The sequence below is a fragment of the Achroia grisella genome, unplaced genomic scaffold (assembly GCF_030625045.1).
Source record: "Achroia grisella isolate CSIRO2021 unplaced genomic scaffold, CSIRO_AGI_Agris_v1 utg474, whole genome shotgun sequence".
NCBI classification, from domain to species: Eukaryota; Metazoa; Arthropoda; class Insecta; order Lepidoptera; family Pyralidae; genus Achroia; species Achroia grisella.
Window position 1 is genome coordinate 1,434,996 of NW_026712878.1, and position 25,317 is coordinate 1,460,312.

The 25,317-nt window shown below is 32.7% G+C and overlaps 2 protein-coding genes across 2 annotated transcripts; both read left to right on the forward strand.

Moving 5' to 3' along the window:
• Nucleotides 1-355: 355 nt before the first annotated feature.
• On the forward strand, nucleotides 356-12,131 carry LOC131845500 (MICOS complex subunit Mic60-like). The gene is made up of 19 exons (XM_059194567.1): nucleotides 356-471; nucleotides 1,851-2,029; nucleotides 2,692-2,848; nucleotides 3,445-3,535; nucleotides 4,514-4,585; nucleotides 5,114-5,283; nucleotides 6,000-6,126; nucleotides 6,394-6,557; nucleotides 7,271-7,396; nucleotides 7,910-7,982; nucleotides 8,061-8,149; nucleotides 8,280-8,390; nucleotides 8,742-8,859; nucleotides 9,134-9,268; nucleotides 9,601-9,704; nucleotides 10,134-10,235; nucleotides 10,683-10,768; nucleotides 11,285-11,502; nucleotides 12,101-12,131. Exons 1-18 carry the CDS (start codon nucleotides 427-429, stop codon nucleotides 11,460-11,462), a joined length of 2,127 nt encoding a protein of 708 aa, XP_059050550.1. The 5' UTR covers nucleotides 356-426; the 3' UTR covers nucleotides 11,463-11,502; nucleotides 12,101-12,131.
• A 1,349-nt stretch (nucleotides 12,132-13,480) lies between these two features.
• Nucleotides 13,481-25,317, forward strand: LOC131845578 (MICOS complex subunit Mic60-like). Its single transcript, XM_059194661.1, has 18 exons — nucleotides 13,481-13,573; nucleotides 14,016-14,212; nucleotides 14,994-15,202; nucleotides 15,405-15,497; nucleotides 16,056-16,210; nucleotides 17,044-17,170; nucleotides 17,753-17,916; nucleotides 18,299-18,424; nucleotides 18,803-18,875; nucleotides 19,064-19,164; nucleotides 19,708-19,818; nucleotides 20,643-20,760; nucleotides 21,261-21,398; nucleotides 21,844-21,947; nucleotides 22,524-22,625; nucleotides 23,191-23,279; nucleotides 24,021-24,201; nucleotides 25,211-25,317. Exons 1-17 carry the CDS (start codon nucleotides 13,529-13,531, stop codon nucleotides 24,196-24,198), a joined length of 2,130 nt encoding a protein of 709 aa, XP_059050644.1. The 5' UTR covers nucleotides 13,481-13,528; the 3' UTR covers nucleotides 24,199-24,201; nucleotides 25,211-25,317.

Below are 25,317 nucleotides of genomic sequence, written 5' to 3' on the forward strand. Positions count from 1 at the left end.
ACGTTATAAAATATATAATGACCAATTTATAATATGAACGTCTTTTACCAAGTAATAGGAATAGAATATTAAACTTAATTTAAGTGTAGTCGCTTACATACTAATAAACACAAAATATTTTTTTGACTTATGCTACGAAAATAATGTGGTATTCACTGGTGGACTGGGGAACTCGGTAATGTATATATAGAATAAAATATTACTATTTTTAGATTTATGAACTCTGTCTACCGTTGATTATATTGACTAGATGAAGATTACATCTTTTTGTCTTGCACTCGGCAGAGTTCATCTGTGACCCATAATTAGTTATCTATAGTACATTCTATTGGTTTGTCAAACTTCTGTAATCTGTAGTCTCTCATTTTTGACAACCCTTGGATAACCCATCCCAAGTGGAAAGAGATTCAGTGCCGATTGCCGAAAATGTACAAATTTACCAACCATTTAACACACGCCAATCTTGTTTTGGTATGTATTTCTGTAATTTTCTTGTCCATACTCCAGTTTGCACTTTACACATGACTTGAACTAATAAAATTTAATAAATTAATGTTACTAGTAAAACGGTATGAAATTGTATATTTCTAGGAATATACGGGTACTATTCAATTAAAATTCGTTGTTATATTATCAATAAATACCTTTAATTTAGTACTAAATAAATATAAACAATAAACTTTGTATTATTGTTGTCCCTTACATAACAATTGCTGTACGTCATTCTCATAAATAACCTATCATCACCATCATTCTGATGATGAAATAATCTTCGATAAAAATTATTATCGTAATTTAAACATGAAACAAATAATTTTGGTATATGTTTTAACAAATTTTATATTACAAATATTATTCTTCATTAAGTTAAGATGATAAATAAACTTGTATTAATGTAGAAACGCTTATTTTCATATTTCGTGCTGAACCAGCGACTTTGTGTGTCTATAATTTATTTTGTTAGCCAATTGTCATTCAACAATTACAAAATTTTAAGTGAAGGTGATAACCTTACATATACCAATAATACATTATTATGAAGTACACTCCAATTGGTTGACATTGCATTGGTTTTTGATTTGTTTGATTAGAGATATAGCACACATAACTACACAAAGAAATAGACATGTGTAGACAGCAATCAGTTACATTTTTGCTATATATATATGTATATAGATAAAGAGTTAAAGTTATGGTTACTAACTTAGTTGAGATATCCAGAAACTGAATAGGTACATGAATAATGTAATCCTTAATATTGCTCGATTAAGCAATGCCACTTACTGGTTTCAATTTTCAAACCATCCAAGTGGATTTTAATGGCTTTAATATTTACACATAATATTTCATTACCAATGGTCCAACCATTTAAAAGGAATAATTTACATGACAAATACATGTGTATTTGTGACCTAAATCCTTCTAAATTTAAGATAAGAATCTGTATATACAAATTATATAGATTAAGAAAAAAAATCTCTTCCAAATTGTTTCTTAATAACATATTGTATTACTGTGTATAGTAAAGTATTGTATTGTATTAAGTGTATTAACATTTCTTTAATGTTATATTATTGTATATTAATTTTATATGTATTATCAATAATGTGTATGTTTATATTATTTGTATATATATTCGATATATTAGTAGGTATTATTATTTATGTTCATGCACCATCTACCACATTCTGTTTTTGGTTTTTTATTTAAGGTGCAATAATAAAAAACTCTTGAATTTATTATTATTGTATCTTAAATAAATATACCATTATCTTCAGAACACATAAACCTTTGCTTTTTAAGGTGCATTAATAAATATAAATAATTAAAAAGTTGTATTGATATTCCAGGTGAGAAAACAAGTTGGCGATGGGTCCTGCGCAGCTCTGGTTGTGATGCGGGCGCCGCGCCGCCACGTACAGTCCGACAACTCATGTCCCACACCAAAAGCACCGCCAAAGTCGAGAAAGCTCCTCTGGGGTACAATCGGCGCTACAGTGCTCACTGGAGCTGCTGTTGTATATGCCAAGTTAGACAATTCTATTATTACTGTTAGAATTTAATACTTTAGCTACTGAGTTGAAATACTCATGTCAACTGATCAGACTGGTTTGCATGCACTATGTAGAAAGAGCAAAATGCAAGTTCAGTCTTAACAGACTTTAGTTCCATGTAAATGTAGGACAGCTTTAAATGACTATGGTATTCCTAAAAAGTGTTAAGTATCCTATTATCTTTTGTTGTCACATCAGAAGGTGGGCAATAATCCAGAATCCAGTGGCTACAAATAATCCACTTATTGAAATAATTTAATTTAATTTTCTTTTTATGTAATAAATCTAAATATTATTAGTGTGACTGTAATTTAATTATAACTTTGCAAAATTTCAATAGTGTATATTATTATATAATGGATGATTAAATAGCACATCCTGTACTAACAGTAGACACAGTTGGGTAACCAGTGGAGAACTCAATAGGGTGAGGATGAAGTGTGCTTAGCAAACTGTGATTCACTACAAATTAATTTCTAGGGGGAATAGCATGGAGGTCTACCTGATATAGTAGATTGCTAGCTAAGATAGTTTCTTTTACAACCATAAGCTTGCTGCTTTATTTTGTTTGTAAGAAATGTACCAATTATAATTAGAGTGATGGATATGATTGTATAAATTTATATTTTGTTAACAGAAGCACTCCTGAAGCTAGAAACTGGCTTGAATCTAATGTCCCTTGGGCTAACGACTTTGTGGCTCTCGTATATCAGGAGAATACAACATACTGGAAGTTCAGTGTAAATCAATTCAATAAGATATCCTCATCACTTGGTGGTTTTATATTTGGAAAGGTATAGTATAAAATTGGTTACTAAACTTTGATGCAGGAATTTCCACAAGACTCTAATTGAACACTGAACATGGTGTATGGCAAAAATGACAGTGTTTGTCTGTATACTCTCACTTTTTACGTATTAATTGATACTAATTTTATAACGTGCCAGTCTATATGTTTACTACTGTTTACAATAAAATTTCTGAAAGAAACTTAATTAAATGTAAAATGAAGATATATTAGGTATAGTTAGTATCATGAGAATGGTTACAGGCTATGCATTATCTCAAAAAAGGGAGATGAAGTTGCATTAACTACTGGTGCTTCTTTAAATTTCAACACAATTTTCACTATTTTTCATGTTTCATTCATTTCAAATTAATTTTTAGTGACAAAATATTACTATAATGCATAGTAATATTTTGTCACTAAAAATGAACTTGCTAATAAAAGTCAGTATTAACAGAAGAAAATGTGGATGGAACTGACTGTGAAATAATATATATTATTATATATTTGATAAGGATTTGAAGTCATATGACTCTAAATAATGTGAAATGATAATGATCACCATTAAAACATATTTACATAAGCATCATACTTCTGTTTTAGGAGGGTGTTGCACCACTAGATGTCAAGCAAAGAACAAAACAAAACATAGAAAAAGATGCATTACAAGAATTCACCAAGAAGGATTATCAATGTAAGTGGCTACTATGTTAGTTTACAGATTTTAAGCTAAAAAAGTTTTAATTTGTGATAGTGGAGTTTGCAAACGATAGTCTGTCTCCAGTGCCTTTCGAGATTGACACACCTATGGAGAACTTCTTATAATATTCAGACTTTGTTTTACAATAGATCCTATTTTCACTGTACATGCACATATATTATTAAATTGTATATATTTTCATTAAGTTTTGAACATTAACATCTGATTTTGTTGAACTGTACAAACAATGCACTAAAAATTCATAATTTCGTAACCTATTTACTTGTATGTTAACTGATATTTGCAAAAAGTGAATTCTTTGCATTAACATTACGTTTATTACATACAATCCCTATGATATGAATAAATTCATTACATATTATTTCATATCTTTCATATTAAAAGTCACTTAGTTTATGTATTATTAGAACTATAAATTAATTATTATTTTTTGAAGTTTTTATCTCGCTATAAAAAAACAAAAAATGTGAGGGGTAATGGGAATCATTGTGTTATAATTATGTATAATACATTGTTATATACACGGCTTTTCGCATCGAAATGCGATGTCGACATTGGAGTCCTTCTTTAAATATAATAAATGTGAATAAATATTATATTATCCCTCTATTCATAAAAATATCAAACATCTAATAAATCTATTTTAGGAAAGGATTTGTTTTTCTCTCATGCTCTTTAATTTAAAATTAAGTTCTTTTTTTAGTAAATTGCTATTCATAAAAATATCAAACATCTAATAAATCTATTTTAGGAAAGGATTTGTTTTTCTCTCATGCTCTTTAATTTAAAATTAAGTTCTTTTTTTAGTAAATTGGTTATAAACGAAAGAAACAGGCATATTAATGCTATTATATTAATTTTAAATCATTAAATAGCAGCATAATTTATTTAACAGTTTTGAATTTAACCATCACACACTGCTTGACTTAATTTGTGTGTTGTGCCTAACAGTGCCGCCACCGTCATTTGAACCATTGTATCATGAAGAGAAGAAATTGGACACACCTGATGTAGAAACCAAAGGTTAGTTATGTGATAATTTTTTATGATTTTGTATAATAATAAGTGCTAGTCATCAAACCGGGTTTGATGTGGTATGGATGTTAACTATGAATCTGTTATCACAGTTTTCTAAGTAATTACCCAATAGGCTCTGTTTGCTATACCAGTATACACAAATAGAACTAATTCCGAACTGTAATTTGGGCGTAGAGTGAAAAGAAAATATAAAAACGTGACCTGTTTTAATTCTAAAATTATATATAGAATTTAGAATGTTTGAAAGTTTGTTTTTATGTAATTGGTAGGACAAATAAGCAGACCATCCACTTCAGGACAAGTGGTACCCTTTCGCAATGTATTAATCTAGAATGTAACCTGTTTTTGTACCAAATTTAATTCGAAACAGTTTAGCCTTAAATAATGACCATTGATTTAATAACAAACATCCCAACATATATTCATACTTGTATAAGTTATCATTGTACAACGTTAATAGGAATTAATGATAATATTATTGCTAGTTAATTTTTAATTACAAATCTGTTTCAGCCACTTTAATCCAAACGGAGAAGAGTGATCCCCAGTCACCACCACCTATTAACATCACAAAAGATATGGTGGAATTAGAGCACGATATGCACGAAAATACCAAAACGGCTATTGATAATTACAAGAAAGCTACTAAGTTCTGTGCTGAATACAATAAGGCATTATTTAAGGTAAACATTAAAGTATATCCATAGTATTGTTTATATATATTTCATGAAGACGTTGCAAAATCAACCATATGACCAGTTCGTAAAACCATAAAACCGATACTAATATTATAGAGAGAGTGGATATTGTTTTCAGGAAATTAAACTATGGAACTATTGCACCAATTTGAATTTTTTCACTGTTTTTAAGATTACATTATTCTAGAGTGATAAAAGAATATATAATACATTATGTTAATGTTACATATAAAACCTATAAAGTTAATATGTGCACACAAATAATGACAGGGCTACTAGTTACAAAATAATTACTAATGTTTTATAAGTTACTAACATTTATTAATAAAATTTACGTAAAATATGGAATTTATAAATGAAAATTGTAAATTAAAACTATCAATGTATAATGTACTATAATGAATCTTATGTTTACTTCTTTTATCTTTCTTGATGCATACAAGCACATGATACATCTGTTGGAAAATAATAACCGTTGCCTAAATACATGAATAGTATTATAGTTACTAAATAATACTTGCATGATTTGCAAGTATTGTAAGTCATGACTTGCCTGTAATCTCAACCCTAAAACCCTCACCTTACAAAAGGTTGCTTATCAACAAAAAGAGGTCAGATAAAGTTAACATATATACTTAGTAAAGTCTGCTTTCCTAATGTAGTCAGAATAATTTTTAAATTTCAATTTATCCAAATTTCAGATCGTCGAGTCCTCATTGGAAGATTTAGATAAGAAACATTATACCACACTCCAAAGCGCGCAGGGTGAGAGGGACACAGTCTTCAAGAAAGCGAAGGACGCGTCAGCGAAGGCTAAATGTGCAATAGGTACGTAAGCCATTACAGTCAACATCGCCATTCAAGGTTTTCTAGGGCATTATCACTACTGGTTATAAAACCTTGCATAGTTGGCTCTTTACTCCGTTTCTCGGTGTCGTCCACTAGATGGCGCTGTGAGTATAAAAGAAAAGATATTTACCATGACAATATTGTTTAAGAGCTACAAAACCTTTAATACCAGCTGGTTAATACTATTTTAGTGGATTTTAGAGACTACTACGTGCCATGACTTAATTATTTATTTTTATATTTCAGATACCCTCGACCGCCTGATCAAAGCTGGTGTCCAAGCGCCTCCAGAGAGCGTAACTGCCACACTGAGGTATATCAAGCAGTTCCGCGCAGATCTCACTCAAGCGGAGACCGCGTACAAGCAGGAGCGAGAGAAGTCAGTCCTCAGCGACAAGTACTGGAATAAGGTTGGTACTATATAGATGGGTTATATAGCCTAGTGTAGCGATTCTCAATCTTTGTTGTGGCACGCTTTTAATGATTTAAATTTTGGCGGCACATAAATAAAAAATAAGTTTTAAAAATTTTATAACTCTTTATTGTGCCAGAAGTAAATTATAACGAATATAAATCAATTGAAGTAATAAGGTACAAAAGGCGCTCTTATCGCATAAGCAATCTCTTCCATACTACATTTGGGTAGAGGAGAGAATATAGAAAATGGTAGTTGGCACAAGAATGGACTAGAGAAATAAAAGGCATAGCTATATTAATCTATACATATAAATAAAATTGGAGTATGTAATATTGAAATAACCATTTTTTACTACATGCATATAAATACGGTACATATACCAAAATAACATTTTTTTACAATTTTTGTCTGTCTGTCTGTTTGTCTATATGTCTCTCTGTTTGTTCCGGCTAATCTCTGAAATGGCTGGACCAATTTTGACGTGACTTTTTTTGGGAAGTAGCTGATGTAATAAGGAGTAGTAACTTAGGCAACTTTTATTTTATAAAAATAGACTTAAATTCCACGCGGACGAAGTCGTGGGAACAGCTAGTTTAAAAAATATAAGTGAACAGAGAGCGGCAGCGATATCGTTCAGTTCTAATTTCAATTTTACCCATACAAAGCCTGGATGGGTTGCTAGATAATAAAGTAAGATGTTCGCAGGTGGAGGCAGCTCGGCACACCTACAAAGAAGAGTTGCAGTTACTCTTCCCCGGCATCGATATCACGGCACGCAAGCTAGAACTCAAGGGTGACACGGATCTGTTGCTTCTCTACACACTGAAGCAGGTACATTTTTTTCCCTTGACAATTCACGCGGTACCTAGACCCAAGCTAAGCAAAGTTTGTGTTATGGGTAATTGATAACGGATTTAAATACTTAGATACATTTTTTTTGTAAATATATACATATTATATGTAGAAACTATCCAGACTGATACAAACAATAATACTCATGAACACAAATGTTTATACTTTGCGAGGAAACGAACCCACGACCATCGGAAGTGAGGTGGTATGATATACAGCTAGATCACCGAGGCCGTGGATTATTTATTATCCACGCGGTTTCACCTGGAAACCATCGTGGTTAATTCCTGATGAATTCGCTTCGTTGGGTGAACTGCACTCTCTTTGACCATCTTGTCATCCTTCTCTGGTATCCTGCTCGTATACATATGCACAATTCTATAATCATTCATAATGGTTATATTAATTTATGTTTTGTATTAATGGATTGATTTATTATTTATGTATATCAAATGTATTTATATTCACACATCTATTATTTGCTTTTTACAGATTCAATTTCTCCAAAATGAGTTAGCTGAAATCCAAACAGTAAGAGACCTTAAAATCAGCAGAGCCATTGAATGTAAGACGATTATTTTATTGTATTAATAAAAACTATGACAAAATTACGAATTTATTTAATAGCGATATGTTATTTTAGGTCACGATCAGAAAGAGATAATTGAAGCAAAAGTCGACGATATCATTAGACAAGAAAGATTACAAAATGAAAAGGAATTTCAGAAAAGGGTAATTAATATATTATAAATATACTTTTATATTGTTACAAATGTTCTTTCACGGCGCGTTCAACATAAGAACTTAAAAGTTCAAATTGATTTGATTGCGAATTAATATTTATGAATTCTATCTTTTGCAGAGCCTGGAGATCCAAGCGGATGCTAATAGAAAATTAAAGGAGCAGCTCAAAAAACAATTTGAAATCCAACAGGAAGTTTTACAGGATAAGCTCGCGAAGAAAGAAAAAGAGGTACAATGATTTGTATAGTAAATGTCACTAACTATGTAGCTTAATTTCTTACAAAATTATACTTACATTTTCTTTTGAAATTTTAAACTTAGTTACAATGGAGTTGTGAACATTATATTAGAATCAGAAAAGTAAATATATACGCAAACTATTAATCCTTCTTTTCATATATGTATATATCATTAATTACATAACAATAATTTTTTACTATTAAATCTTTTGTATTTTAGTAGAAACTTAATTGAGATAGGATTCTCCATAAAAGTAATATCAACAAAATGTAAACTCTTCGTGGTAGAAGGGATATGTAGGATTATGGTTTTGAGTACATATTTGATATTATTAAAACAGGTCCTGGGCAAATTCAACCGCACCGTGTCCGAACAAGTGGAGAAGGAACGTGTCGTGTTCAAGAGAGAACTGGCCTCAATGGCCGGCAAGTTGAAGGCCATTGAACAGACACTCAAGCGTGAGTTTGTTTTGCTTTTGCTTGAAGCTTAAATATAGTGGGGCATTTTTAGTATATATTTGTTATTGGTACATTTACTAATTATAAACACCGAAAAAGTATCGAGTATTGATCTTACATCTAACGTCGGATTAATACTCCGTTTTTTTATTGGATATTTATGGAATGGTGCATTATTGTAACTTTTTCCCACAGATGAAATCCTTAAATAACAGTTAACGTATCTGAAGTCTGAATGAGTTTATTGGGTAATAGTGTTGTTTTTGCGTAATAGAGCGTGCAAAAGCGGAAGCGGAGGCGCGGCGATCGCAATCATTATGGGCGGCGGGCGAAGCACTACTTGCTGCCACTCGTCGCCTGCAGCCCGATACGACCATAGACAATGAGTTGAAGGCGCTAGAGAAAGCGGGTGAGTTGCAATAGTAAGGCGAATTGAATGGTTTTAAATCGAGAACTCGATTATACATTGGATTGAAATTACATAATGGTTTTAATACTTATCAGATATTGTTTCTTATATAAATTTCTGTAAAGATTAAATTCGATTAAGAGTAGTAAAAAAGCTGATGGATTAATCATTCGTCTATAAATAGTCGAAATTTGATAAAAATCCTACAGTCTATTAAATGGATCACGTGACCACGCGGTAATTTTCATAAAAAATATATAATAATAATATTTTTTAAACTTCTAGTCTCTAGAGTAGAGTGACTATTTTTATATACGTAATTATTATCGCAGGTAAAGATGATAAGTTGGTGCAGACTGTACTTAAGGGTATACCACAAGAGGTGAGGGAGAACGGAATCGCTACGGAGAAGGCACTTCGTGAAAGGTTCGACAAGGTTAGTACGGTTCTTTATAATAAAGTAACTAAAATGTATAAAGTTGTAATTTATTTTATAAGTTTTCGTTTTCTGCTGCCAAGCAGATTGCTTTGTAAGCTGCGTTGCGATTTGAAGTATATACTTAATTATATATTTTTGTTCTATTATATACGGATATAAATTACAGGATATGGTACAAAGAAGGCATGACATTTAAGTCCCCTGCAATGAAATTTCAGTCAAACAATACACATTAATTTGCATTGTTATTATTTGTTATGGTAAATGCATCTTCACCATATATGAGTCAGATATATAAATTAATACATAAAATTATTTATTTGGTGTCGGTCAGATTTGATCTCACCCCATTTTGTGTGCAAGTCATGGCAGTCAACCGCTAGGTTTATTAAATCAATGAAATGTATTTTATTTATGGTATTACAGATGGAAAAGGCCGCAGTTAAAGTTGCCCTTATTGGACGGGAGGGTGCAAGCTTACCTGTGTACTTCCTTTCGTGGTTACAGTCCAAACTGTTGTTCCATAAGGTATGTTTTTATATCAGCTGGTACCTAGTGCCTTGGTGATTTAGCGGTTTAGCACATCATCTTCCCTCTGATTTTGATGTTCGATTCTCCTATGATATGTACAATGTACAAAAACAAATGTATGTAAATATGATTATATGTAAATATATAATCATATTTACATACATTTATTTTATGATATGTAAATATTTTGTAAATATGATTGTATTGGTCTTGTTGCTTACTATGTATATTATGTGTGTATTTACAATGTTTAAATTTTATTTTTAGTATTTTCATCCATAATACAAGCTTTGCTAGATTTGGGACTAGTTGGCCCGGTGCTACAATTCTTGGGTTATTAAAATTGAAAAAGCGCTGAGAAATAAAATTTATTTGCTCAAAATGTTACCGATATATCAAACCACATTCGTATCATTAAAAATTAATCAAAAGAAATTGTTCTAGTTCGCTGAAATACCGAAAGATGAGTTGGAGAACCAGCCCACAGATTTCACCAGTTTAGATACATTTGACATCATTCAAAGGGCGAGGTAATAATATTATTTTTTTATATATATAGTCTGAATTCCCGCAGCCTTCTATAATTGAATATGGTACGTGCTTTGCGAGTACACCACAGCAATAAACACTTTCAGATACTCCCTTAATGTCTTTCTTATCTTGTTCCGCCTTGACGTTCTCTCATACCTGTTCTGCCTCCTATGCAATTAATGGACTCCCACAGTCTCCTAGAATTGAAATGTTGATGGTAGTGTGTGGTGCGGAAGCACGAATTTCTGTTGACTCCCTACAAATGATTTAATCTCTACTCTGTTCATTGTTAATTTTTATCCTTTCTGTGGATACCACAACAATAGCACTCATCCTGTTGCGGATACTCCCGAATGTCTTCCGAGTCTCGTGCCGATCATATCATTGTGTCATCACCAACCTTCCTACTATACTTGCTGAAACTCTGGAGTTCTGTCTTGACTCTACAAAGTACATTAAATAGATTTGAATGAAGCACAGGTAGTAATCGAGTATTGGTACTTGTATATGTACAGGTATCACATGGACCAGGGTAACCTGGGCGCGGCGCTGCGGTACGTGAACCTGCTGCAGGGCGGGCCGCGCGCCGCCGCCCGGGCGTGGGCCTCCGCCGCGCGCACCCACCTCGAGGTGCGGCAGGCGGCCGAGGCCGTCATGGCGCACGCCTCCGTCGCCGGCCTACTCTACCTGTAGTTCAACGTTCGATGCTCGCCCTCCGCTAGTCCACTACGCGGTGAGCTCCACTATCTTTAGATTTATTACACATTACATAGTCTTAATTTTTTAGGGTCAGTTGTATGATGAAATTGTTTTGAAAGTTCTAAAAAAATTAGCCGCCGCCGCTCGCGCATGCCGTCGTCCTCCTCTACCTATAGCTCGACGTTCGATGCTCGCCCACCGCCTCTAGTCTACTATTATTAGTAGTATTTCTTTTGGATCGGTTGTATGAAGGAATTCTTTAAACATTTCAAAAAAAAATCGGCGACAACATGTTTATCTGTTAATGTTAACCACTATAACTTTTTTTAGAAATCAAATTTATTTTGAAATAATGTATTATTTGCGAAGGTGATTTCCTAGACACGACCTTTATCCAAATAATTAGATTATTTATAATTAATAATATTAACAATGTATTTCAATTAATTCTGGATTAAATAAACATTAATTACTGATTTCTAGATTACTCACAATTACTGTGTGAATGTCTTTAGAAGTCAGATATAATGTTAATGTTTAATTGTTGAATCATATTGATGCCACCATACACTACACACTTACACATTTTAGTTCGTAATTATTATTTTATTTAAAGTATGTGTTTATTTCAGATGGTCACCAGTCTGAAGTCGCAAGTGATCGCTGATCCGTAACTGAAATCTGCGAATGTAGCATTCATATAAAACATGTCTGCTTACATACAATGTATCAAAACATTCGACGCTTTGTTACCCGCACCTATTCGCGTCTCTTTCACATTATATAGAAACGAATGAAATAGCATTCAATAGAATTGAATCATTATTGTGTGTTAAGATGCGTTGTTGTTTGAATTTATTGCTGGACAATATATTGCCATCGCACTTGATACGTTGTTCAATATTTTTCTTTTATTTCATTAAATAACATAATAAGTGGTTTCCATTGTATTTTTCTTTAAAATACCTTGAAGGCTTTTTATTAGATTTGTCTAGATTTATTCAAACTATTTTTAATATTAATATTATTAATATATCTATGAGAAATTTTCATTGATTTTTTTTCTATATAATTTTACTACAATGTAGATTGTGAAACGAAATATGTAGGAGTCAAATGTAATTCAAAATTTCTGTTACTCATTTGTTGTCCTGAGTATTTTTATATTATAAAATAGTTTCAATAAATAGGGTTATTTATTTATTTTTGTTATCGACTATACACCAATGTTCAAATTACAGTGATTTGACAATGTTTGTTCAAAAATGTACTTTATGGTATAATGGCTGTTATTGATTGTAAAGGGATAGATGTGATCACCTCTAGAATATTCTTTATATTAAAATTAAGAAGTCACTTAACGTTGAATTAAAAATAATACAGTAGAAATAAAATCAACTGTATAGAATTGTTAACTAGTAGAAATGTATAAATTATGAATGATTTTTTTTCTGCTGAGCTATTTCGCATTTATCAACCTGAATAATTAAATTACGGTGCCAGTTAAAAACTCCGAGGTTCTTTAATTTTAGTAACTTATGTAAATATAAAAATATTGTATGTAATTTAAATTAAAAGAATGATTTTTACATAATAGTTTTATTTCAGACTGTGTACAAATTGATAATACATACATATATATATAGATTTAAATTATTACCATGTAATTTTATTTACCTGCTTACGTTATTACTAGTATGTAATATTCTGTTATCTGTGGTAGAGTAGTTATTTCAATCTTTCAGCACTTTAAATGGTCATTTATATGATCCAACCGAATTAATCAAATGCTGTCGTATATGGATGTGTTGTAACTTTAGACACTAATTTACAATAACTAAAATATTATATAATGCCAACTCACACTGAAATCACAGTTTAAATGACTTTGAGATGGCAAAAACGCCTTAATGAACATTGTTTAGTTTCTTACCAAAGACAAAATATTACCGCAACGATTACTGGCCGACTTCTGCTATTTTGTCAATAAAAAAATACACAGATGTCGCGAGAATGAAGCTTGGAACGAGTCTCTTCACATAAAAGAAATTTTAGCAAAAATGTTCCGAATAACGCCCTACGTTTACAATAGTAGGGTTCTATTGGTAAGTAGTCCAGACTTACAGACAGATCAATATGAATGTTATTGTATCGATTACATATTTTATGGAGTAGAAAGCAAAACAGTTAAGTCTGTTTTTATACCACAATGTTGACAATCAAGCAAACGGCCCATCTGATTATAAACTTATATAAATAGAATAGAATTTACATCTATGACGAAACTCTAACAAACCCTAACCTGACTTCTCATTGTGGTTGGTAATAAGAAAATAAATAATAATATATCTAACTTCACTCCTTTATCCTAACGGAATATCTTATCTGTGGTAAGTATATATATATACATTATCACCAAGTTTTATGGTGTCTTCCTGTACTCAATACTTTATAAGACTGGGTGGTAAAAAAAATTGGCCACGACACTTGAATAATATTCTTTAATGAAATAATATCTTACACGTGGTTTAACTATATTTATTACAGTACCACCATTACCCAGTTCACATACAAATACTTACAATTACACGCTCCCCACCTACCCTCAAGTACAAAGACCCAACTGAACGTGAAACCTGTCCACCACCATTACCCCCGCCCCCTCCACCGCCCAAGGACGACCGCCTGCTCTGGGGTACGCTGACCGTAATGTTCCTGGCTGGAGGTTTTGCTGTTTACGCGAAGTAAGTGATAAAGCGAATTAGTAGTAGAACATAGGTACTTATCAATTATAAAGCATTTTTGTGTCATAAAAATAGAAAACAATTTGTATGAATTCTAATATGATATTCCTTTAGAGAAAACTGTATTTAGTGGTTCTTACATTCAATTAGTACGGCAATGGTGTTCAAAACGTTAGATCTAAACCATACCAATAATTAGTCAGCCGTAATTTGTTTCCTCCTTTTTTTACCGTCATTTCCTGACTAACATAACATAACATGACAAAGTATAAGTTACATTTAGCTATTTGTATATTCATAGCCTTAATTGCTTCACAATACCATTGGAATACTGAGCAACGGATGAATGTCAAAATTTATAAACAAAAATCTGTTGTTCATCATTGCAATTACCTGCGTCCGGAACTATTGTCTCTGTGAAATTTAAGAATATCGCCTAGCTTTACTGGTTTGGTTTATATTTGAGAACCCGTAGAGATGAGGCCTGCTATAAAGTTGGCCACCGACATCGTATTCGCGACGGACTGCCATTCGATCCCGCGACTCTGATATATGGTCTTGGATGAGGGACATCTTGGAGTTTTTAAAGAGTAAGGAATCTCACAGTAGCGTTTCCCTCCCCGGGACGGACGATCCCGAAGGTTTTCTCCAAGTAAAAAAAGGTTTGCTTACATTTGGTATCCATGTGAGATCCTTTTGTCTTTTAAATTCTTACTTATCAGTTCTTTAAACTAATTTTCAATTGTTACAATGATTATTTTTAAGTGGTTTTAATTTCTAGACAAAATCCAGAAGTTCGTGATTGGTTATCACTGTACGCACCATGGTTCGACGATTTCATAGCTCTTGCGTACCAGGAGAACATGACATACGGAGAGTTTGTGACGAAGAGTTTCGATAATTTTAGAAACTGTTATTTACAGTTATTTTTGAAGTATTTCACTGACCCGAAGCCCAAGAAGTGCTCCAATAATGGCCAGTCTATATCATGTTAGTTTTTTAAATTGATTTTATTATATAGACTAATCCATTTGTTGAAGGTTTATGTTATAGTATACAATATTACAAGTCCATATAAATAAAATAGTCTTAACCTAATTCGAGGAATATATTTAAAGTAAAAAATACTAAATCAAAGAAAATTAAACAACATATATTTCTTTATAATTATATTCCGATTGTAAATTTTTAGCCATTTCTGAAGGACCTAAAGAAAAAGAGCCTAAGGAGACTGGACCAAAAGAGAAAGCATCTAAAGAGAAGATAACTGACGTAAAAGAAGAAGGTATGTTGTTTTTTCTAATTACACCAACACCGGACTGAATTTATTGCCTTTCAGTTTTAAGGATTATGCCATAATACCTACATATAAATGTAAAAAAGTACAATTAATTCTGTATCTGGATCTCAGTAAAAAAATGTAGTGTTACAATAAATATTTAATATTATCACTGAAAACTAATATAGGTACATAGTTTTACGGTTAAATTTGATTAGGATTAGTTATTGTATATTTATGGGAAAAATTGCTTTTCTCTACTAATAGGTTTACCAATAGTTAATAGGTACCTATGGATAAAGAACATTTGCAATGGATAGACTAAAAATTATTAACCGATAATAATAATTTTATTATTATTGGTAACTTAGTTTTCGATAGGTCCAAGAATTTTCTTGGACCTATCGAAAACTTAAGTTACCAATTGATAACCTGGGCTGAATATGAATACCTAACATTTGAAATACTTAAGTCAACTTTACTGATGTAAAGCAGGGACGTGTAATGACCCGTATTAATTACGGGTATTAATGAATAAGTGTATAAAACAGTGTTCTTTTTTAGAAAACAAAGAACCGGAGCAAACTTCTTGTGAGATTTTACCTCCACCAGTGTTGATGAAAGACGTTTGTGAGATCGAGACTTGCTTTAGGGATTTGGGCGACTCTATCATTAATAATTATTTGACCGCAAGAGATGCATGTGCTTATTATAATAAGGTACCCACTTATTTCTTGGTATTGTAATTGATTCCTATCCTACGTAAAATTAAGGTGATAAATTTACAAAAAAATGTTATGTCTCCACCTTGTACACGGAGCATTAGAGGTTGATCTAAAACAAAGCTTTAAATATTTTTATGGGTGTATTAGCACATTTCTATATGTACCCCGTAGATGCAACGGATCGGGAAGTTTTGGAAGGTATTTTTTATTCTTTATTCAAATAACGTACAAATATTACAAAATTTATTATACATTGAACCCCGCACTAGGCGAACCTGTATCGTTGGAGTCCACAATAGAATTGCCAAATAATTATTTACTATTACTGATCAGTGAGTTTTACATATCAGACTAATTAAGATTTTTTAGATTAATTTCATAAAAACACAATTGTTGACTATATAAAAATGAAACAAAATAAACAGAGAAAATAAAATAAAAAGAAAATTTAAAGTTCAACATCATTGTTCCTGAGATGATATGTGTGCATAGTCCATAAATTATTCAAATTACATGATGTTAACATTCTTATTAAATTATCGATTGTTCGGGATTTTAGGAATACGTAATACTATTTAAAATTTTAGGGATGCATATTGTGTTTAATTTCTGGTCGGTAGGAGTTCCACTGTACTCTATCGTCCAACCACTAAGGATGGCTGGGGTTGCCTTGACGGTATTTCATAATTTTAAATGAAGGGTAGAAATAAAACTGGTAGGTATTTGTCACCAGGTTCCTTTCAAAAATATTTTGCGTACAACTTTTTAAAGTTAACTAAAATAATAAAAAAGATAACTTTCTGATATATTTTTGATATTAATTGCAGTTAGTAGAAGAAATAATGGAGAACTTCTGTATGAAATCGTTGAAAGGATTGCACTCGGCGATGGCAGAGCGAATTGATTTAGTCAACGTATCCCTTAAAAATGTCGAGAATGCAACTGTTAAAATAGGTAAGTTTATTTGGAAATATAATCTGTAATGACATCTACGTGCCAACAACTTATTTATCGTTGACAATGAAATTGTGTACAATGTACATGCCTGCGGTAATGGTATACGTTGGCGGGGCACCACTGTCATAGGAGAAGTCACTTCAGTTAACTTGTCGTAGAGAATTCAGCACGATGGATACTATCCAGGATATGGATATATCTGGATACTATTCCAGGAGAAGCCGTGTGTGATAATTAATAAGTGATTGTTTTATTTAATACTTTTTAGTATTACACATTTTAGCTATATCTTATATATAAAATTCTCGTGTCACAGTTTTCGTTCCCATACTCATCCGAAACGGCTTGACCGATTCTCATGAAATTTTGTGAGCGTATTGAGTAGGTCTGAGAATCGGCCAACATCTATTTTTCATCCCCCTAAATGTTAGGGGTAGTCCACCCCTAATTTTTTTTATTTTATTTTAAGGCAAAACAACCTTTGCCTGGACAGCTAGTATATTATATGATTCTTTAACAAATGGAGTAGAGAGCGTATTCTAGTTATAGTTTTCATTAATAAAATTATATAATTTTCAGACGGACTAACACATTATTTCGAATGCGGCGTGAAGGCTCCTTGCGAGGCAATGAAGAACACTAGATGCCTTATGAAGGACTACCGTGACAAAATTAAAGGCATGATGATGGAATACGAGTGGCAGAATGATAAATCTGTGGCATTAGACGCGCTGTGGCAAAAGGTAATATATCATTTAATTACTTGGAGCGCGATTAAGAGATTTATCATTACGGATATAAGATTGCGATTCTGGGTCTATTACTTGATAGATTATTTATGATATAATGTCATACATATACCTACTCTATCTCTACCATTAAGACAACACTCTAGACTCAAGCTAGTGTGCTCTTTCTGAGCCTCGAACCTGATATAAAGAAGTGGGGGACTAGCAATTTATGACATAATAAATCGCCACAAGGTCCCTCTAGAGAGTGATTAATACTGGAGAATTCACTGTTATGAAATAACTGACCAGTTTTCAGGCTTCTACTATAATGTTTCCCTGAAGTCACCAGTAAAGCTCATATAAAATCTTTCATCATTATAATATTGCGTTTTAGGTGGAACAATTGATGTTAAAATATACAGAAGAAAACGAGACACTATTTCCTGGACTAAAATACACTCATAACAAACCTTCGATGCAAGGAGACGCAGATTTACTTCTCTACCATACATTACGTTATGTAAGTTGCTAGGAATCTCTACATAATTTTTTGTATATGTTGTTTATGTTAATCTCTACATAGTTGCTCGTGTAGCATGTTTTTATCATCTGTAATTGTGTATTATTAACTGACTGCTTGACTTAACTTACTGTAACAGTAGATTATAACTCTTTTGTTTGTGAAGCGATTGGAATGTACGTTAGAAACACTACCTACCTACATGTTATGAGAAACTTGTTGATACATTATTGAAAATAATGCTATCAAAACATTTGAGCTGTTTTTCAGGTTAGCGTGCGTAAATTTATAAACAAAATAAACAAAATTAGATAATTATTAGATATCCTTAGGCGTTTAAAAGTTGTATGGAATTTTACTTTACTTCTTTGTTTTTAGTCACAACAATTGCAAGAGGAGTTAAAAGATGCCAGTGCGGGCATGACCGAAAGAGTGAACAGAGCTGTCAATAGTAAGTTGTGACATATTTTTTTTTATTTATAACATTTTAAGGGACTAAGTTTAAAATATCAAAATACCTTCTTTTTATATTTAAATCTTAGATCTTTCATAGTCCTTTGGAAAGATATGAATGAATTCCTAACTATATTATAATTCGGACAATTTTAACGAATCCCGAATATATAATTTTTCTTTCAGCTCTACCGCATTGTGAAAAAGAAAAGAAAATATGGCAAGCAAATCTACATTCAGAGCTTAAGAGAAAAAGAGCCGACTTGGAGAAAGAATTTAAGAGACGAGTATGATCTATATCTTAACATTTTTGATCGATGTGACAACATTCACCATTCAATAGCAATAATACTTTAGTTTTTATACAATTGTAGTGGCAAATATGTTTACAAATTGCTTGTTGGTTGAAGCTTATAATAATCACAATGATAATGTTATCATCTTCATCTTCATCTAAGGGGGAGAGGTTAGTGATGATGATTAGTAGCTCTATTTCTAAAGTATCATCTAAGATCGACCCCAACAAGTTCTTTGGAAATTGTCTACATAGTAAATTCACTGTGAGGGGTTACGTGACCTAACTTTAACTAAACTATTACTTTGGCAGTGTGTAACCCACGCGGGTGCATATTCATCATTCATGTTTTAAAAAAAAGTTGTTTTTTGTATGATAGATTTAGCAAAAATCTTCGAGAATTACTTTCTTTACTGTCCATACTACCTCTGTACCGATTCTTCGTAAATTTTAAATGTTGCAGTCTCGTAGCAAAATATTTATTATGTTACAAAATGCCTCAAAATACATTTTGTTTACATACTATTTATTACAGTATGAAGATTTAAAAGCTGCTAATGATATGACTTTGAAAGAAGCTTTGAAGAAACAGTTGGCGAGACACCAAGAAAATGTGCAAACAAGACTTCTTCAGAAAGAGAAAGAGGTAAGTCTCTATCACTAACTAATGAATCATTGGTTATCAACACGAATCCAAACAAACTTACGAATTCATAATGAAACTTTTAGATGGGTATATATATATATATATATATTGAAACATATCTGCATGTTTCGTTGTTTTTCTACGGAGCATTTCTACATTTATTTTATTCGCATTTTTGTTGCTGTTTTACACTTCTTTACGTTTCCAAATATTTGTATAGAAATAATAAATTAAGAGTTCAACACACAAAAAAAAGTCTTAAACAATTTAACTTGGCCCAAATTTCATCATCAGATCTTACTTAACAAAACTAAAGGCCTTTTATGGAAGTAGAATGGCAAACCGGCTTACCACTCAGCTTAATGTAAGTGATAACGATTGTCTATATAATTGAACCACATCATGTATACATATCGTTATGTATCCGTCGTGGTACTCTTTACTCATTATCCTTTTAGAAGACTAGAAGAAAACTAGAAATAGAAGCAATAGATATATATACTGTCTCACTTACCTTTTTTCATTCTGAAATGAAATAAGATATGCTTCCATTTTTGACGGCCTCAATGATCTACCGAAACCAGAACAGACTTAGACTAACCTATCAGCTAACCTTCTTTTATGTTTCGGGTTCGCAAGGTATAAATATTTGTATTAATGAGTATGATTGTTTGTATCGATCTGGAAGACTACCTAGGTAAAATCGATTAGATCTCGCGTTTCTACAAGAAAGTATCTAAATTCATAACAGAACTCGGATTATGGTTATTCTAGAATAAAGTCGAATCGTTCTTCTTCTATTTCAACCTACTTTCTGTTTTTAGGTAATGGTGAAGTTCAATAAAATGGTAGCGGAGAATGTGGCGACTGAAAGAAGAATGTTCGCCCATCAACTTAAAGAAATGGCAGCAAAACTGAAAATTGTCGAGGATAAACTTAATGGCATGCATTTTCATTAACAAAGGTTTTAGGTTATAGTATGCTTAATTTTGATTTTTTCCATTTGATTAATTTATATTTTGACCAAACTAATGTGTAATTGTTGGTCTACATACAGTTAATAAAAATGCATCTTTTATATGAAGTTTATACATTTCCGTCGTAAATAGCAAGTAATTTGCTTTGTAAACTGTAGTGGAATGTTGAGATATGGTTGAGAAACCTCAGATCATGCATTACAATAGGTTACACTTGAGATGGAGGATGGGAGTCACATATCATATATCACTACGATGTCTGTAAGTGTGGATGAATGGATGCTTGTTATTCTTTCACGCAAAAACTACTAAACGGATTTTAATGAAACTTTACAATAATATAGCCTATAGGTATTAGAATGACACATAATTTCAAGTTGTTAGTATCACCGTTGGCACAGCTTGTAAATATTAAATTATAATACTTGTACATATATTAAAAGCGGAATATATTGGTTTTGTTAGAGCGCTTAAAAGCCGAGCGAGAGACTCGCAGATCCCAAGAGCTATGGGCTGCGGGCGCATCCTTACTCGCCGCCACCAAAAAGGGCGACCCTATAGTGAAGGTTAACAAGGAATTGCAAGCCATTGAGAAGGCTTCTGGTTTGTAGAATTATAATAATAATATGCTTGCCTGCCTGAATATTTCACACACAGCGCCATCTAGTCCTAAGGTAAGCTTGTGTTATGAGTATTAGATAACCGATATAAAAGCTTAGATACATTTTATTTGTAAATACTTACATAAAAATCACCGACCGATACAAACTATCATAATTATAAATATGTTTGTATCCTATGAGTAATCGAACCCACGACCATGGAAGCAGTGTGATAAACCGCTAGATCATCGAAGCCGTCTTTCCAACTGTTAGCTGTAGTTGCCAGGGGCAATTTCTGCCGGGTAGTGTGATGGTAAAATTCGGTTTATTTTAATAAAGATTATTTATGTTCTGTTCTCTATGACTGTGGTGATCGTTCATCATCCAGCGATCACATTTCGATTATCCCATTAATTATAAATGTGATAAAAACATGTAATTTACAGGCGATGATGATAAGTTGGTGATGACTGTTCTAAAGGCTATACCGGACTCTGTACGGGAGAAAGGCATTGTACCTGAAAGTGTGCTTCGTGAGAGATATCATGTGGTATATACATATTGTCATTATATTTATTTATTTTGTACATATAACCACTATTACAAAACGCTACTTTGATTCTTTGGTTTTTATTCGGACTACTCGAATGCTGTTGACCGCAGCTGGCCTTTACAGCTTCATTGAATGATAAGAGGCGAGTGCAGATGGCACTCCAAACCCGTAGGACTTAGGAGCGGCTGAAGGCCAACTGCCGTCTGACGGATACGATTTCAGTCTGAGGGCACCGAGGAAGTAGACTTTGTAGAAAGTCTTCAGCGCGGTATCTTAATCTCACATTTGAGCGGCAAAGTAGCTTACTGTGTAAGCTGTGTTCCAGACACCAGATGGCATTACCATCTAGTAATGCCAGCCAGTATGATAGAATGATCATGAAATGAGGCTAGTTCAGTTAGGCCACCATGATGACTTCATCTACAATAAACTACAATGGTTTCCAGTAGTGACCGCGTGGAGATCGACTCTACAAGTACATTGCTGGTTAACTCGTATTAGTAATAATCTCCTACCACCTGTATATTAGTAATTACAGTAGTTTAGTTCTAGTAATGTTTTATATTTTATTAGATGGAGAAAACTGCATTGAAGGTAGCCTTAGTGGAGCAGGATGGTGGACCACTGCCGATCTTCTTTTTGTCTTGGTTGCAATCTATTCTACTGTTTATGAAGGTTAGCCCGATCTATGTATCTTCACGCCTTTTTTTATGTAATATCAATGGTAACTAAGCAGACGGCTCACCTGATGGTAAGCGGTAACCTTGGTCTATATGAACGGACTATCTACGGACATCACGTTATCATGTAACACCCCTGATATCAATCATGCATTACTAAGGACTAAGATGCCTCTTATCCTGTAAACTCACTGCCTAATCTGCACTCTAGAATTGAAATACAGCTTTTAAAGCAAGCTACTTGGCTGCTGAAACAGGTGATGCTGCGATACTAACGCTACGACTTTATACAGTCTACTTCTAGTCGAAATTGTTTATAAGGTAGATGGGAATATCAAAATCAGCGACCTAATTTACTTGGCACTATTTAAATACATACGAGTCAAATATAATTTTAGTTGAGTGTTGTAAAATTATTTATACGTATAATTAGTAAAAATCACCCGTGCTCATGACGGTTGAATCACTGTAATAAATCTAAAAAAAAAACGTGGTATGATCCGGTGATTTTGACTAATTATACATACTTATAAATATTAACATTTTGACGTCTATTATAGGTTTCAGGCATACCACAAGGAGAAATTGACAAACCACTCCAGGAGCCATTTAATAATTTAGACACGTTCGATTTGTTACAAAGAGCCAGGCAAGTTCAGATATGGCCTAATTTTCCGCTACTGATATCAAGTTATAGATAGCTACCCGTCTCGGCTTATATGGATGCATTACAAACCTTTGAATTTCTCGAAAGAGGCTTATAACAGTTATATATACATGTATTATTCATAAAAATCTTCCTCTTGAATCACTGTTTGCTGAAAACTGCATTGAAATTCGTTGTTTAAAAGATATCAGCGAAGAGACAGCGGTGGCGATATTTATTTTATACTATGTAAATATATCGTTGAGATACATAATATGTTGACAGGAAGATATTTCTGTTTTGGGATTTGTTTTCACTCTCATATATATAATTATAAATTTCTATACAGTAATAATGATTCTGGACAATTCACACAGCGCCATCTATTCCCAAGTTAAGCAGTGTTTGCGTCATAGGTACCAGACAAATGTTAGGAATACTTGGATATGTTTTGAAAGTAATTAATAAATTACCGCTACGGGATTATTTTTCTTAGGGTTTATATTTGTTTGTGTGTATAATAATAATTCATCAACATATTTCGTGAAAATTTTGTCCAAATTCGTCCAGTCGTTTTTATATGAAACCCTCACTGTTCACTATTTGATTAATTTATATTATATTGTTTATAAGTTAATACAATATAAATATTTTTTATACAAACAAGAAAATAAACATCATTTATGTGAGTATGTGAATTCGACCGTCCTAGCTCTATTTAATAAGTTATTCCATATCAAGTAGATTTTGGATTGAACGCGGCAACTTGGCAGCGGCGCTTCGCTACGTGGATTCCTTGAAGGGGGCGTCTCGTGCCGCGGCTTCCTCGTGGCACGACGCCGCTAAATCACACTTGGAGACCAGGCAAGCAGCTGAAGCGGTGCTGGCTCATGCTGCTGCGTTGGGCTTGCAATACATTTAGAGTGTATGTTTTGTATATGTATACTATACTAGCTGCGCTTGCGATTACGTCTGCGTGGAATAGACGACGAATGATGAATTTCCATATGAATTTTCATCCCTTATTTTATTTATCCTCTTTAAGGTAATTCTTTTACACAAATTGAATGTCGTTTTTCATCTTTAATCAATTGCTATAGTCACAACACTTTTTTTGCATTAAAAAGTAGCAGGTTTAGACTAAACTAACGCAAAAACTAAACCGACTTATAGATTTAAAAATTGGGTATCTGTGTACAAAATTTTATTTAAATCGGTTTAGTTTTTGCGTGAAAGCGCGACAGACATAGTATTAAGTAAGGATTAGTTGTTTCTCACGGCGTTGCCTGTTACTCGCTGGTATGCCGCTATCTATATGTGATTTTTTTAAGATCGATCAAGTATTTTATTTAAATTATTAACTGGGTCTTAACACGAATAATTTTATGGTAAATAAAGGTATTTACCTCTCTCGACGTTTCGACTAGGTTGCACTAGCCGTGGTCACGAGCTAACTGAACGAAACGCGAACTTTCGTTACACAATCTAGTGACGGTAGATGAAGAAAAAACTGCTGTCACCTATCTACATTGACATCGCTGTTACTCCAGTTAGCTCATGACCACGGCTAGTGCAACCTAGTCGAAACGTCGAGAGAGGTAAATACCTTTATTTGCCATAAAATTATTCATGTTAAGACCCGGTTAATAATTTAAATAATGTATATTAAATACGAAAGTTTAAAAGTAATGATCAAGTATTTGTTTACTATTACTATGAATGTAAAGGTGTTATGATTGAGTAGTTGAACTATACTATAAGAATAAGATGCATGACTCCAATTCATCATCGATACATTTTGAAGAATGGACAAGGAGCTTTATTAACGATTTTTTCATCCACGATTAAATTCGTGCCCTATATGGGGATAATTTTGTTAATGGGATGTAATTTTGTTAAACTTATAAACTCAGTTACAGTTTTTGTTGTTTCAGTATTTTGGACAAAAAACTTCGTGTCTTCAGAAGCACCCACTCTGTTAATATGATTTTAAATGTAAATGTCATCTAGTAAAGTGATATAAATAAATATTTTTTCTTAG